The sequence below is a fragment of the Macrotis lagotis genome, chromosome 2, assembly GCF_037893015.1.
Source record: "Macrotis lagotis isolate mMagLag1 chromosome 2, bilby.v1.9.chrom.fasta, whole genome shotgun sequence".
Classification (NCBI taxonomy): domain Eukaryota; kingdom Metazoa; phylum Chordata; class Mammalia; order Peramelemorphia; family Peramelidae; genus Macrotis; species Macrotis lagotis.
Window position 1 is genome coordinate 33,651,675 of NC_133659.1, and position 14,917 is coordinate 33,666,591.

A 14,917-nucleotide genomic window follows, 5' to 3' on the forward strand; every position below is an offset into this window, starting at 1 on the left:
CTCTGGGTGTTGTCTCCCCCATCAGACAGACAGACATCCTCCCTCCCCCACATCAGACAGGGACCTCCTTGAAGGCAGGAGCTATGTCTTTGGTATTCCTGGTGCTTAGCACTGTGGACATAAGTTGTGGTGACCAGGCCTAAGTACAAACTGCAGACATGGTCTTCAAAGTGCCTGGGATGGTTCTTCCTTATTCCTGAAGACTGAGATTGTCTTCCTGCAGTCCAAGATCACAGTGGCTCTTTGGACTGGTCAATAGAAGGGAAGGGGACTCGGGAGACCAGCTGGCACACTGAGGTGCCTTCTCTCTTGACCTGGACTCCTTCCCTCAGTCCTCTCCCTTCCCTTTGGGGTGAGAATCAGAGCTGCCACACACCCCCCTGCCCCCCCGGCTTCTCTTGCTAGTTGTCAGGGTTAACCCTATGCCCCTTTGCCCCCTTCCCTTGGGTGGTTGGCATACCTTGCCTTCTGCCTCCTCTGCCCAGTGCAGTTATTCAATTGGGGCATAGTTCTCATTGTCAGTCAAGTGTCAGGCACTGGCCATTTGTAAAATGAATGAAGCAATCACTGCTCACAAGGGGCTAAGATGGCATAGAAGTATAAACAGACTAAACATAAAGAAAGTCAATACAAATGAAAAGTACAAAGGAACAAGGAGGGGAAATCTAGACAGGCAGAGGGAGGAGCAAGGGCATTCCAGGCACTGGGGATGGAGGCTGGACATGTGACAGATGGAGAAAAATCAGGAGAGTAATAATGTCCAGTCCAGCTGGAAAGAGAAGTTGTAGAATGTTTGTGAAGGGTTTGAAAGGGTGATAAGGAAGCTCTGGCATTCACTGGAAGGAGGAGGAGGGAGGCAATACTTGGGATGGGATAACCCAGGAAGGGACTGGCTATAACTTGACCTGAGGTGAGACTGTGTCCCCAGAACTGGGGGAAGATGGTGGTGAGTTAACACTCTGAGGAGCCCTGATTCTGTACTGACACCCCAGCACATCTCTGAAAATGAACCAGGTTAGTCATGCCAGAAACAAAGAGAAGCAGCTGTAAACTCTGTCCATTCCAAAGACTGTCAGTGTCCTGCCCAAGTCCTGAAAGTGCCAGACTAGCCCCAGGCAGCAGGGCTCCAGCAGATCTCCTGGTGCCCTCTGGGACAGGGCCCCATTTAAGCCACCACAAGGGGCTCAAAGGGCCAGGGAGCCCTGTATTCTTGCAGGATGCCTGCAGCCACACAGGCAGTAACATCTGATTGGGGCCTGACAGGGCAAGCAAGGGATGGAGCCCAATCTGGTTTGGGGATTGTGCAGCGAGAAGGAAACAGAAATAATCAAAACTTAACTTAAATTTAAGTTAAACTCCAAAAAATTCAAGGTTTTTAAAGAAGAACAAGTCCAAGCTAGAGATTCCTGTGGAAGACAAAGCTTGAATCCTTGCTAAGACCAAAGAGCAAGCTGGGCATACCCACATCATCCAAAAGTCTGACCCAAACACAAAGCCCTCAGCCCAAAACTGAGGGTTGGAGATAGAAACAAGAACATTCTTATTATGGCAGAGAAAGATTGTGGAATTAGAGAATCCCAAGTGAGAACCTAGATGAAGAGAGTACTTCCACCAGCAGTCCAGGTAGAGCCTTAGGGAAGAGTACCCTGGCCACAAGACTTCTGGGGTACCTGGAAGAAATGGAATGAGATAAAAGCCAGAATGGTTAAGGAAGCAGCAACTTGGGGGAAAAGAATGGAAAGGAGAATAAGGAATCTAAAAACAGATGATGATCCACCTTACCCAAGTCCTGAACTCCTTGAGAATCAGAATGGGCCAACTAGGAAGCAACAACTCCATGAGGTGAGAAATATTTGTTAGAAAATGAAAAGAATGAAAAACCATAAGAAAGTTTAAAGTACATACTATCAAAACCAATTGACCTAGACAGAAGTTTAAGAGAGAGAATCTCAGCTCTGGTACCAGCTAGCAGTTGGGGACCAGCTGTGCTCCTAAGGGCTGCTCTGATCCTGTTAGCATGTCTTGCTTTCTGCCTCCTCCTTGCTTGTTTCATAATTTTTGTAGACTTGCTACAGACGTTTGGTACAATCCTTGACTGGATGGAAAGGTTTGTAAAGATCACTTCTGGAAATCAAAAATGAAAACTGCCCAGATCTCTTAGAACATTTCAGTAGTGCAGTGGATAGAATACTGCCCTGGAGTCAGGAGGACCTTAGTTCAAATCCAGCCTCAGACACGAGTCACTTAATTCTGATTGTCTTACATCCAGGGCCATCTTCAGGCATTCGATTCCTATCTGGCCCCTGAACTCCTATGACTCTGGAAGAGAATGTGGGTCTGGGGACTTAGTAGCTCTCTCACTCCAATCCAATTCATGTGCATGTCCTGGCATCACTTCTCTGATGTTGTAGTCTTCTTCGAAAATAAAGGACAAGCACCATCATCATGAGGAACCAATGGTGAATTTCAAACGGAAAACTCCCAGGAACATGATAGTCAAAAAGTTCAGAGCTTCCAGTCCAAAGAAATGCTGCCAGTGAACAGACAGAAAGAAATCAAGTACCAAGGAGACACAATCTGGATCACAGAAGATTTGGTAACTGCCACTGTAAAAGAAAAAATTTAGACTGTCCTATCCTAAAAGACAAAAGAGAGGAAGGCTTACAACCAAAAATAACCAGTTCGGGAAATTGGGCATAACCTTCTAGCGGACAAAAGGGCCCACCAAGTGTTGGTGATTGACAAGGCCAGATGGACAAGACATTCTGAAATGGGAGCATAGGAATCCTGCACAGTAAATACATTTCACCATTTGGAGAGGACAAACAGACTAATAGGAGAAGAAACACATATGGTTCTCAGACCTTTGAGGTCTTCAGGAGTCACAAAGAGTTAAATGTCAGGCAGTGTGGTTTTGAGGATTTTAGGAAAAGAAAGACATGAGAACGTGTAGGGGTTAGAGTTGTAGTAGGGAGAAGAAAGGGAAAGAAACATACTATTTCACAGAATTGGTGTGTGTAAGATGAAGAGTGAACAAACATGGAGGGCAGGTGTCCATGAGCCTCCCTTCCATCATAAGTGGACAAGAGTAGAATATAGGCTTACATACACACACACACACACTCACACACACACACACACACACACACACACACTCACACTCACTCACTCTCTCTCACACTCACACACACACACTCTCTCTCTCACACACACACACACACACACACGGTGTAGAAATCCATGAAGTCCAAACTAAATGTGAGGCTTTCCATCTATTCCTATTAAATTTCATCTTATTAGTCTCAGCCTAATATTCTAGCCTGTCAAGATCCTTTAGACTCCTGACTCTTCCCCCCTTCCTAATGTTGTACCCTCTGTAGATTGGGTTGCATGCCAGCTCTGCCTGTATCCTTGTCATGGATGAAATGTTAAATTAAATAGCCCAGGGCCAAGCACCAATCCCTGGGGTACTCCACTGGAGACTTCCTACCACATTGACATTGAGCCATTAAAAACTACTCTTTGAGACTTAAGACCAGTGATCAATGCAATGATCAGCTGTGATTCCAGAGCATAGCCGCAACCTCATGACAGAGAGGTGAGGGACTTGAGATGCAGAATCAGACAGACATTTTCAGACACGGCCGTAGTGGGAATTAATTTTGCTTGACTCTGCATATTTGGCTTTTCTTTTTTCCAAAAGAGGCTAGATGAACAGAAGAGAGGGGATAGAGTGGAAATAGCAGGGAAAAAAAAAGAAAAGAGCAAAAAACCAGGGTCATTGAGGTTTCCTTTTTTTTAAAAATGAAGAGAAAGAAGATGGTAGGAAGGTCAGAAGCACGGACTAGCAGGATAGGTTGAACTAATTGTATATTTCAAAAGAAAAGCAAACTGTACATAGTAGGGGTCTGCAAATTCATGTACACTCTTCTTTTTCTATCCTACTACGTATGTGGAAATAGCCATTTTATTTGGTGTCTGTTAAGTTGAGAATTAAAAAGAAAACATTATTTTCTGAATCTGACTTATTTAGCCAGTTCTGAAGACATCAAATTGTATTATCGTCTAGTCCACATCTCTTTATTTCCTTCCCAAGAATAGACTGTGACAGTTTTATCATATACTCAGTAAAAAAGTTTAAGTCAGCTCTATCCCCAGCTATCAGATCCTCTGATCTACCAGTTTAGCAGCTGAGTCAAAATGGACATGAGGTTAGTTTGGCAAGATCTGTCCTTGATGAAGCCAGGCTGGCTTCCTTTTCTTCCCTTTGCCAACTACTTCTTATATGAATTTTCATAGCAATCCAAGTTGAGTTCATTGACTTTGTAGACTGGTCTCTTCCTTTTTTGAAAATCAGGACCTTATTTGCTTTCTCAAGCCTTGTGGTCCCTGTCCTGTTTTCCATAATCTTTGAGATATTACTGTTTACCACAGTGTTGATTCATATTGATCTCACACTAACCCTCCCCCTCCCCCTCGGGCCATTTTCAACAACCCACTGCCTCCCCCATTTTGTCCCTGTGAAGTTGTTATCTGTATCTCTAGAGGAGAATGTTTTACTTACCACCTCAAATTTCACTGCATTTGATGTGGCCCCCCTGCTCCAGCCTGTTGGGAGAGGCTGTAAGTAGAGGTGAAAAGGGGAATACCTCCTAGATGGCTGGTTTAGTGGGGCTGGATCAAGGATTGGGGGGCAAAGAGTTGTGGAAGATAGGGCTGGACAGGTGGCCCCCTTGCCAGACTGGACCAGATCCTTGCCTTGGGGGATTCATCCAAAGATTATTGGGAATGGCTGCTGGTCATGGGGTTAGCCGGAAAAGCAGGCAGTGGAGGAAGGCTGCCTGGGGGATGTTGAGAACGAGAAAACTTGGGCAAATGTTGCCACAAATGTGGATTCTGGGCCTGCTCAGGAGCAGAGGGAAAGCTGTCTGGATGTGCCACAACCTGGACCTGGCTATTTACCTCACTTTGAGTTGTTTCGGGGGGGTCCTGTGGTGGGTGATTGATTTCTGTAACCAATGCTGTTTTTTAAAAATTCAATTCTGGGCCCCTGCAGCAGAGAGGCCAGGCCTGTGCTGGCCCCACAGCTCTTTCCTCTGGGGTGGAGGCTGTTTTAGATGGGGGGGGGGGAGCTGTGCCTGGCCAGGAGAAGCCCAGGGCCACCAGGCATTTTAGAGAGGGGGCATACTTGTCTGATGGAGACCACTGGGTTCAGGGCCAAAAGGACCCTTGGAGAGCAATTGGCGTAGCTTTCCAAGGCCAGAGAGAGAATGGCAAAGCCTAGGCTCCTGATGTCAAGTCCCAGGGTCTTCCTAAGGCACCCCCTTCAGATAGTCTGGTATTCTGTACTTGTCCCTCAGGAAGCTTTATTAAGTGCCTGCATGGGACCAGGCCCTGTACTGAGGCAAAGACCCTCTCTGCCCTTGAGGAGTTGACCATCTAAAATGTGCTTGTAATCAAAACTGATGAGGCTTTGCTGGCCAGCTGCTTGGATAGCCCTGCTTGGGTGGGCACTGGGGGGCTTTATTGGGCCCTCTCCCCTTCTAGTCCATCCTTCACCCTGGCTTTTGATTGGAGCCAGGTTGTGGGAGGATCTCCCCCAGGCTCTACTTCCCCTCAGCCCCACACTGTTGGCACTCATCTCCCCCTTTCCTTCCCTTCCCTCCACTTATAGACCACCCCTGAGACAGTGCTAGGTTCCAAGAGATAGCTTCAACCCACCTGGCCCCCAGGCTGGTCCACATGCCATTTCCTGGTCTGGTGCACCATGATGTGCCTTTGTCTCCCACCCCTTAATGTGCTGTCTCTTATTAAATCAGAAGCTTCTGGAGGGCAGGATTGTCTTTTTATCTTGTGTCTGACATAGTACAGACTTAAAGGCTCTCTCCATCCATCTGCCTTTGGGACCTCTGGGACCTGGACATCTCAGTCCTCTGTGGGCCTTGTAATCCATGGTGGCCCAGGCAGCTGATTGAGAATGGGTATGGAAGCTTGGAGGCTCTGGGTCTCTCTTCTGTTCCCCATCTGTCCTCTGTGCCACCATCCTGGGCCACCCTCAGCTTACTGCATGGGCTTTGTTAAAGGCCTGCCTTGTATGGGCCTAGGGCTGCCTCTTGCCTCCCCACTCCCAGTCCCTACTCCACCCAAATGCTAGAATCCTCAGGCTCCAAAATTTTGTTTCCCTGGTAAAGTTCACACACCGCCCCCCCGGGCTTGGCCTTTGAGGCCCCATGTGGTCTGACCTCCTTCCTTTCCAGGTTTCTCTGCTGACAACTCCACATCTACCCCTCTGGTCCTTCCCTGGCTCTCTCCAGCTGCTCCCTGGGTATGCTGTGAGCTGCCTAGTTGAGGCAGAGAGGCACCAACAGCCCCCTTCCTCTTGGGGGCTTCTGGGTTCTTTCTTTCTCTCTCTGCCCCTTCCCTATTGGGTTTGATGGGGCCTCGCTGGGGTGGTGGCCAGGGGTGGAGGACAGCGGCTATTCCCTTGGGCCTTAGGGAGACAGTGACAGTGACAGTGACTGTGACTGGGAACCTGGGAGCTGAAGTGCTTAGCATTTCATAAGAAATACTAATGAAATTCTAGATCTGTAATAGCATTCTGGATCTCTAAAACAAGCCATGTGCTTATACCAAAGTGGAAAGAGATCAACTTTAAACCATAAATTCTTGGTAATAGCAAGTTTTTCCCCTTTATTTATGTTTGATAGATATTTTTGTTTCCAGAGGAATGTCAACCCCTAATTTCATAATGTATCATGGGCTTAAGAAAATTGAATTTAATAAAGGCCAAAGATGAATGGCACCCTTAAAGGTCCCAACACTTGTCTTTATTAGCAGGACAAACTGCAGGTCTCCAAACACTGCTTCTCTCCAAATGAAAGTTTAAATGAAAAGTACCATTGTGTCACAGGTTAAATTTCATTGTGGGTCTGACTAACATGGTTAGTGAGGAGTTGCCTTAGATTACCACAGCAGCAAACCCTGTCAGACAGGCGGGGAGAGAGAAGCTCTCTGGTATGGACGGGGCAGGGGGCAGGGGGGCAGAGACAGGCCAGCCCCCGGGGACCTCCCAAGCACCAGGAGATCGGCTCCTGTACCAGGCATCTTGGAGAGAACCAGCCCTGCAATTTAGCTGGATGTTTGCTTTGTTAGGAAACCAGGTGGGTTCAGGCCTCCCCTGGGGCATTGTCTGTTGCCAAGACTAGGAGGAAGCTGCCTCTCTGCCTCCTCTCCCCAGTACCCCCAGCATCCTCTTCAACTCACGGTTCTCCCTCTCTCTGAACCTCTGCATTTGGCCAGCTTGGGATGGGTCACTGATCTGAGCTGTCCTCAGCCCGGGCCTAGACTTTGGAGGTGGGATTAGAAAGAGATGCATCACCCACACAGTATGGCTCTGACAGGGGCCTCCACGGTTCCTGGGCACAGGAGAGATGTTAGGCAGAACCTTTGGCTGGTCTGGGGTTGGCGTGCGTGTCGTTGGGGGGGGGGGTGGCCAATGGCCCGGGATTGGGGGCACTGAAGAAGCCCTGATGCCTGTCAAGGTTGCTGGGCTACCCTGCAGGCCCACGCCTGTGCCATCCCCTCTCTGCAGTGGCTGCCTTTTCCACATGCTAATTTTACTCGGAGGAGTTTGCTTTTATTTATTTTTTTATTATTTCCTATTTGTCTCTTCCAGATGTTTTCAGGGCAGTTTTTTTTTGTTGTAAACTAATTCCATTCATGTTTTAAAAATTTATGAAAGCGCTAATAAAAATGTCAAAGTGGTAAAAATGTTAGCTTTTCCTCTGTTTTGATTAAATTTCGCAAACTGTTTTTGAATATTAAAAAGCAATAATTTTTTTTATTCTCTCCCCTCCCCCCTCTCCCCTCCCTCCCCTCCCTCCCCTCCGCCCCCACCCCACTTTGGCGCTTCCCTTCTCCCGGAGCGGTCGGGGAGGCAGGCGGCTCCAGGAGCCATCACTCCACTGGCTCATTTGCACGCCAGAACCTTGGTGCTGTGCATCTCTATTAAATAACGGAGACAAATTAATCTTGGAGACACCAAACAAATTGTCCCTCCTGCTCCTCCTCCTCCTCCATTAAGTTCCTGGGCTGCTCGTGGGGGGGGGGGGGCGGAATGGGGCGGGGGGAGGCGGCTCTTAGTGGGTTTTATCTAGTCTCTGCTTTCTCCTTTTTGGCATCAGACTTTTTATTTTTTTAAAGAAATAATTAAGGAGCCCATCTCCCTGGCATGGTGTGAACTTTCTATGAACAGATCGGTGCCCATTTCTGATGGCGGGTCATTTGTATCCTTGGCAGTCTTATTGATGAATCACTGCTCTCTAGTTCTCCTGCTTGCTGCCAGCAGAGACACATGGTCAGGCTGGCAGGCAGAGGCTGACGTTTGGGCACGGGAAGGGGGGACCACCAGTGTTTCCTCCCCCCAAAGAGGACAGTAGTTCTGGGATAGAGGGATTGGGGGGGGGGCAGGAGGGACTGCTATCTTCCCATACCTTTACAAAAAAGATTCATTTAAAAATTAATATTAATAATAACTTCTGAGTGGTTAAGGATGGCATGTAGTCTAGGTGGGCTCTGGGTGAGTGTCTGGCAGGCCCAAGGACCATATTAGATTAGGTTTAGAAAGTGTCAGGTCAGTCCTGTGTTTCTAGATTGCTTGAAGGATCACAAGGTGCATTTCATCTGCACTCTAGTAGGTTCACACAATGCCCTGTGAACAGGGAAGGGAGCTCCCTGCCTCTACCTTCGGCTTCTTTCTCCTCTACCTGAGGGGGCCACTCTCTGGGGCATTGCCCTCCTGCCTACTGTCCAAAGCATGGCTGGGACCTTGACCCCATTCCTTCCCGTCCCCCTCTAGCAGATCGCCCCACTGTCAACCCCTTCTCTCCCCATCTTGGGCTGCTTCCCCATCCTCCTTCTGTCCCTGCTCTCTGTGTCCTCTGCATTTCCTTTTTTCCTGCTCAATTCTTTGAGAAAGCCAGCTCCCAGGTATCAGCACATCTCCCCTCTTCTCTTGGCCACTGTTGATCACCTTTTCTACTCATTTTTGTGACACTACTTCCTCCTGGCTCACTCAGGAGGCAGCTGGGTGGATGCCTGGATGGAGCATGGGCTGGATGGAGCCCGAAAGATCTGAGTGCCAATCTGTGCTTGGGGGACCTACTGGTTGAGTGACTCTGGGAAAGTCAGCTGAGCCTCTGTTTGCCTCAGGCTCACTGCTATAAGAAGGGTTGATCTGAGCTAGGAATACTACATCAGTAATAACAGAGATAACACCAGGATTATGAGCTAGATGGGATGTTTGCGACCTGCAGAGCAGAGTACTGGCCCATGATAGATGCTGGATAAATGTTCCTTCTTCCCTCCCTCCTTCACTCCCTCTCCTTTACACTCCCTTCTTCCTTCCTTCTCTTCCCTCCCTCTTCCTTCCCTCCCTTTCTCTCCCTCCTTCCCTTCCTTCTTTCCTTATTCCCTCCCTCCTTTCCTCCCTTCTTCCCTCCTTCCCTTCCTCACATCCTCTCTCCCTTCCTCATTCACTTCATATCCCCCTTCCTCCCTCCCTCCCTCTCCCTTTTTGCGGGTTCACATCCAGATCCCTCTCACTAACTGTGGATTTTCTCCCAAGGCTCTCTCCTATGTCTTCTTCCCTTCTTTCTCTCTACCAGGGATTCTTAACCTTTTTCAAAGTCTCTGGATTTGCTTTAAAACCTTATTTTAATAGTAGTGTTTCCTAGTGTTTAATAGTAGTTAGTTTCCTTCGTATAGTCAGGAGGTCCATGGGTGGTCCCTGACTCAGAAGGCTCAGCCTCCCTTCTGGGTATTCTCAGCGGCTCCCGGGAAGCAGATCTTGGGGCCCAGCCTCCATCTGTCTCCCGAGGTCCAGGCTGTACCTCCAGCTTCCTCTGGGATGTCTCCACCTGGACGTCCTGTCAGTGTCTCCACCTCGGCACTTACAGGCCCTTCTTTTTTACTGTTGAGGGGGCCCAAAGGCCTTTACTAGCCCTCTAGGGCTTGTGTGCCCCTGCTAAGCTCCATGTCTGTATGTCGCGTCATCCACAGGTTCTTTGTATGGGCCTGTCTCCCTGTTAGAGTGGAAGCTCCAGGAGGGCAGGGATGGTTCTTTCTGTGCTTGGTGGTGCACAGTAAGTGCTTAATAAATGCTTGTTGATTGACTCTGTCTTAGGAGATTGAGGCTCAAAAAGGTGACCAATGTGTTAGCTCACCCCACGTCACTGAGCTAATGGGGTGGGGAGCAGTCCTGGTGGGGGCAGAGGTTTCTGGCGCCTTTTGCTAGACTGGTCCCTCTCATTTAGGAATCTTGAGCTCCAGCCTTAGATCAGGAGCTGACTTCTAGGGAACAAATAGTGAGAGGGAACACCATCAGTGGGTGAGCTCTCGGATCTCTTGTCCACCCCCTCGCCTGAACTCTGTGACAGTATGAACTCCACCAGGTCCCGTATTCCACTCAGTTCCAAAGGCAGTTTTCTGAAGCCAGGTGGGACTCTGTGGTTGCCCAGGTGGGACTCCGTTGCTGCCCGGGTTCAGGATCCTCTGTGGTTCCTTTTGGGGTGTGACATTTGGATTCAGTCTGTTTTTGTGGACTTAATTCATAGGAGTCCCTTTGACATATATTTCAGCTAAACTGGCCTCCATCAGTTCCCTGAACCTTGGCCTTTGGGGGATGCCTCATCCTTCCTGGAATGCCTCTTATTCCCTGGCCCTTGGTCGTTGGCCTTCTCTGCCTCGTGAGAGACAGAGACTCTCACTGCTCACATCGAATGAAGACTGCTCGAGGGCAGGGACTTTTTCATCTGACCTTCGTGTCCTTGGGGCTGGACACATTTTCTTTTAAGTCCAGATGGTAATTTCATTAGTCTGGGCACCTAGCAGTGAGGAACAGGTGTCTCAGAGGGTGGCCCAGGCACAGAGTGGGTGTATGACTTGCCCCTGGACCTGGATCCACAGCTCTCCTGGCTCCAAGGCCTGGTTTCTCTGCTTCTCTGATCTCTATTTGGGGCTGTAACTTGTAAGTGTTTAATCAATGTTTGCTGAATTGAAACTCATCATTCTAAAGACCCTCTCTTCTCTGTCTTTTCCTCTTTCTTTCCTCTTTCCTGTTTCTTTTCCTCTCTTCCCTCTCCTTTCTTTTCTGTCTTCCTCCCTCTTACTTTTTTATACTCTCCCCCCTTCCTCCACCTGTCTTTCTCTTCCTCTTTTCCTCCCTATAGGAAATCATCGAATTCCCCATTCTGAAGTTAAATGGTCAGACGATGGAAATTGAGTCCACATTTCACATGTATGTGCAGCCGGCTGTCCACCCTCAGCTGACCCCCTTCTGTACAGAGGTAAAGAGCGTGACCTGGGAGGGGTCTGGGGAGGAGGGAGCTTCGGGCCCAGTGACACTCTGGTATGGTTCAGATGAGTGCCCCAGGCCAGTTTGTGGGGCTAAGCTTGGGAAGTGAGCAGAGAGGAATGGAGATTGGGGAAGCAGGGATGCCACCTTCATAGTTTTCTTTCTCCCTTTCTCTTAGGGCCTTCTGCCCTTGGCAGTCCTTTGGAGGGCATCCTGGGGTCTAGTGGATCCCAGATTTCCTGAGGCCAGCCCTATCTCTGTTCTACCGTATGCAGGGTTGGAGCAACCTGGCCTTGAGGGGGTGCCCTCCCCATGCAGCTGGACAGGTCTCTCTCCCAGCTGATCTGTGAGGAACAAGTGAGCCTCAGAAATGTCTTGGCTCCAGGGCTATGTGGCCCAGGGGTGCTGGAGATGAACTGCTCTCTTCTCAGTCTTCCAAGAGTGGAAGATGCTGGGCTTCCCAGAGCTTTGTCTCCCCGAGAATCTCTCAGATTGCCGCCCCACTAATGTCACTAAGAAAAATTGCCCTCTTTTGGACAGTCACCTTCTCCCACATCCATATAAATGAAAGAGACAGGGCGCAAACAGCGCCTAACCAACCAGAAAATGACATTCCTGCTATGTAGAAGCAGAGCTGCCGGGGCCCCTGCGTCGCCTCCTCTTGGGGCTGGGGAGCGCAGGGAGATGGCTGGGCCAGGCATTCCTGCCATCTTGGGGTGGTGTGCCCTGCCCTGGCTCCTCTCCCTGCTGCAAGGCTGTGCTTACTGATAAGAGTAGCTAACATTTATAGAGTGCCTATTGTGTACTGTGCTCTGGGGTAAGCCAAGCACTTTTAGATAGTATCTCCTGGGGGGGTAGGGGTTCTCACTTCCTCAAGCTCCCTGGAGCTTACTCCCTTCCTCCCCTCCCCCCTCCCGTGCCCTCTACTTTGTCCTTCCCTTTCCCCCGTCCTCGGCTGCCGCCAGAGCTCCCCAGCTCATCTTGGCCATTGGCCTCTCCTACAGGACGATGGTGCTGGCGTTCGGGGGAGCCAGCTGGGAGGGACAGGGGCAGCCCCAGGGGCAGCTCTCCCCCAGGCTCTGCTGGACAGTGGCCAAGGGGGAGAGGGACCTGGGCTGATCCAAGAGACCCTGACACAGGATCCCCTGGAGATAGTGGGGTCTGAACAGAAAGTTTCTATGGGTCCCCCAGATGGCAGCTGGACAGAAGGCTGAATTGTGGAGACTTTCCTTGGTTGTCATTTCTCATCTCCCTTCCTTTCCACTTCCCTTATTCCAACCCCCTTGCCCCCTTCCCTGGCACTTTCTGAGAAAAGACTAGAGCATGGAGCAGGCTGGGCTTTTGGGAAGGGCTAGACACCCCAGGAGCTGAGTCCAGTCACAGAAAATCATTTAGTCCATGACATCCCATGACCGATGGAAAATCTGTACTGAGGGAGATTTTGGGGGAGTAGTGTATGTGAGAGAGACAGACAGAAACAGAAAAGGAGGGAGAAGGGGGGGAGAAAGGGAGGAAAAGGGGGAGAGAGAGAGACAGGGAAAGAGGAGGAGGAAGAGAGAGGAGGGAGAGAGGAGTGTAGGAGTGAGGGAGAGAGGGAGAGAGGGAGAGGGAGGGAGGGGAAGAGAGAGAGAGAGAGGCAGGGTGGAGTGTAGAAGTATGGGGGAAAGGAAGAGAGAAAGGAGGAGGGAGAGAGAAGGAAAAAGAGGGGCAGGGCAGGGAGAGAGAGGAGAGGGGGAGAGGAAGGAGAGGAGACAATGGCAATGTGTACTGATGCCACTCTGTACAGGCTGCTTCAGAGCCCTGGGGTCACCAGGGGCTCCCTGCTCTCACTCTGGTCCTCCCAGACCCCTGGACAGCATCAGGGAGGCCTTTGTGGCTGACCAGCACTTGGGCCAGGAGGATGGGAACAGCCCTGGAGGTGGGGCAGGGGGGTGAAGCCCGGCCTCTTCCCTCCCAGCAGGCACCTCTGGGGTGGGCCAGGCCCCAGGCCTAGGATGATGGAAGCTGTTTGTTCTCATGTGTGATGTCCGTCCTGTCTCTCCCACCTGTGCTTAGGAAGGGAGATTTATTGGTCTCTTTGTCTGGGAAGAAAGATCAGGTCTGATTGTCAGATTGGCTGCCGGAGACGAGCGCTTAGAGATTCAGCAAACTGTCTCCTGTTGCTGGCGGAACATGATTGGTGCCGGAGATAAACTCTGTGAGAAGCACACCCAGGACAGAGGCCGGAATGATTTTGGCAATGTGCCTACAGGCAGCTGCCCCCCCAGCCCCTCGCCTGCCCCTCACCTCCCTGGCAGAGAAAGGACTTTAGGCAAGACCAGAAGTAGGACTTCCCCACAGAAGTAGTGGGCAACTAAGGGACCCGAGGGATTGAGCATCAGACCTGGAGTTGGGGAGGCCTGAGTTCAAATCCAGCCACTGGTTCTTCACAGCCAGGCGGCACTCTCACCCTGAAGTTCTCTTCTGCGACATGAGGAAGTTTCTCAGTTTTCTCACAGGGTGCTTCACAGACTACAGACTTTAGAAATCTTGTTATTCAAAATAATAGTATGGAACCCCTGGGGTCTTCAACAGGCTCAGTGTCTTGACAATCAGGGATAAGATGAATGAATGCCCCCATTTTACAGGTGAGGAAACTGAGGCTTGGGGACCCTTCCATGTCTCCTAGATGTCAGAGGTGGGATCTGATTGTAAAACTGGCACTCTGCCTCTGTTGGGCTGAGCTGGTCCTGGCCTGGGGAGAACAGGGCCCCTTTTCTCCCCTCACCTTCCTCACACCAGGTGCTCATCCATTCTCCTGCCTTGGAGCATCAGAGCTGGGGGGGTAGAGGGAGCTGCCTTCCTCACAGTACTTAGAGCTGTGGCCTCTTCCCCTCCATCCTCTGAGCACCTCTCCACCTGGGCTTTGACTGGGCAAGGAAGCTGGACTTCTCACCTGGGTCCGAGTTTTCTGTTGGACCCAGCTTATCCCTCCCTCCATGTCTTCTCATACCTCCTCGTCTGTCCTAGGAAGCTAGCTTTTTCTTCCCATCTGAGCAGGGTCCCTCCTGGTTCTTTCTGCTACCCTTCACCTCTCTAGGCCTCAGTTTCTTTATCTGGATCATGGAGATGATGCCACCTGACCTCCTGGGGCTGTGGTGAGGCTCCTGTGAGAGAATGGATTTTCAGGCCGGCATGTTCTGATTCCAGGATGATTGGGGCCAGCAGCTTCCTGTCCCTGGCCTGGGCTGTTATTAGGGTCCCTTATTTGGGGACATCTCTATCACTTGCCCTGTTGGCTACCTGACCAGGAAGGATGTTTGCCCCTTCTTGTCAGATCATCTGCACCTGCAGCTCCCTCGCACCTCTGGCATCTGGCATAAAACCCTTTGGTGGCTGTTCAAAGCCCTTTGTGATCTTCATTTCCTCTCCACACACCTTTCTAATCTTTTTACACCTCTTTGGCTGTGATGGTCAGTGGACTTTGCTCATGCCTGTTGGCTTGGGGCTCTCCATGGGTCCTCCAACTTTGGCCCTGCCTTTGGCCTGGCCCCTCTATCTTGGGCTCCCCAGGCAAGGAAAGGG

At 50.3% G+C, this 14,917-nt stretch overlaps 1 protein-coding gene across 4 annotated transcripts in view; it reads left to right on the top strand.

The window, feature by feature from the left end:
* ERI3 (ERI1 exoribonuclease family member 3) overlaps positions 1–14,917 on the top strand; it is a 165,458-nt gene that overhangs the window by 32,768 nt on the left and 117,773 nt on the right. For all 4 annotated transcript variants that reach the window (XM_074221601.1, XM_074221604.1, XM_074221602.1 and 1 more), the window contains exon 3: positions 11,229–11,345. In XM_074221601.1, coding sequence (XP_074077702.1) covers positions 11,229–11,345 — 117 coding nt within the window. The remainder of the gene's footprint in view (positions 1–11,228; positions 11,346–14,917) is intronic.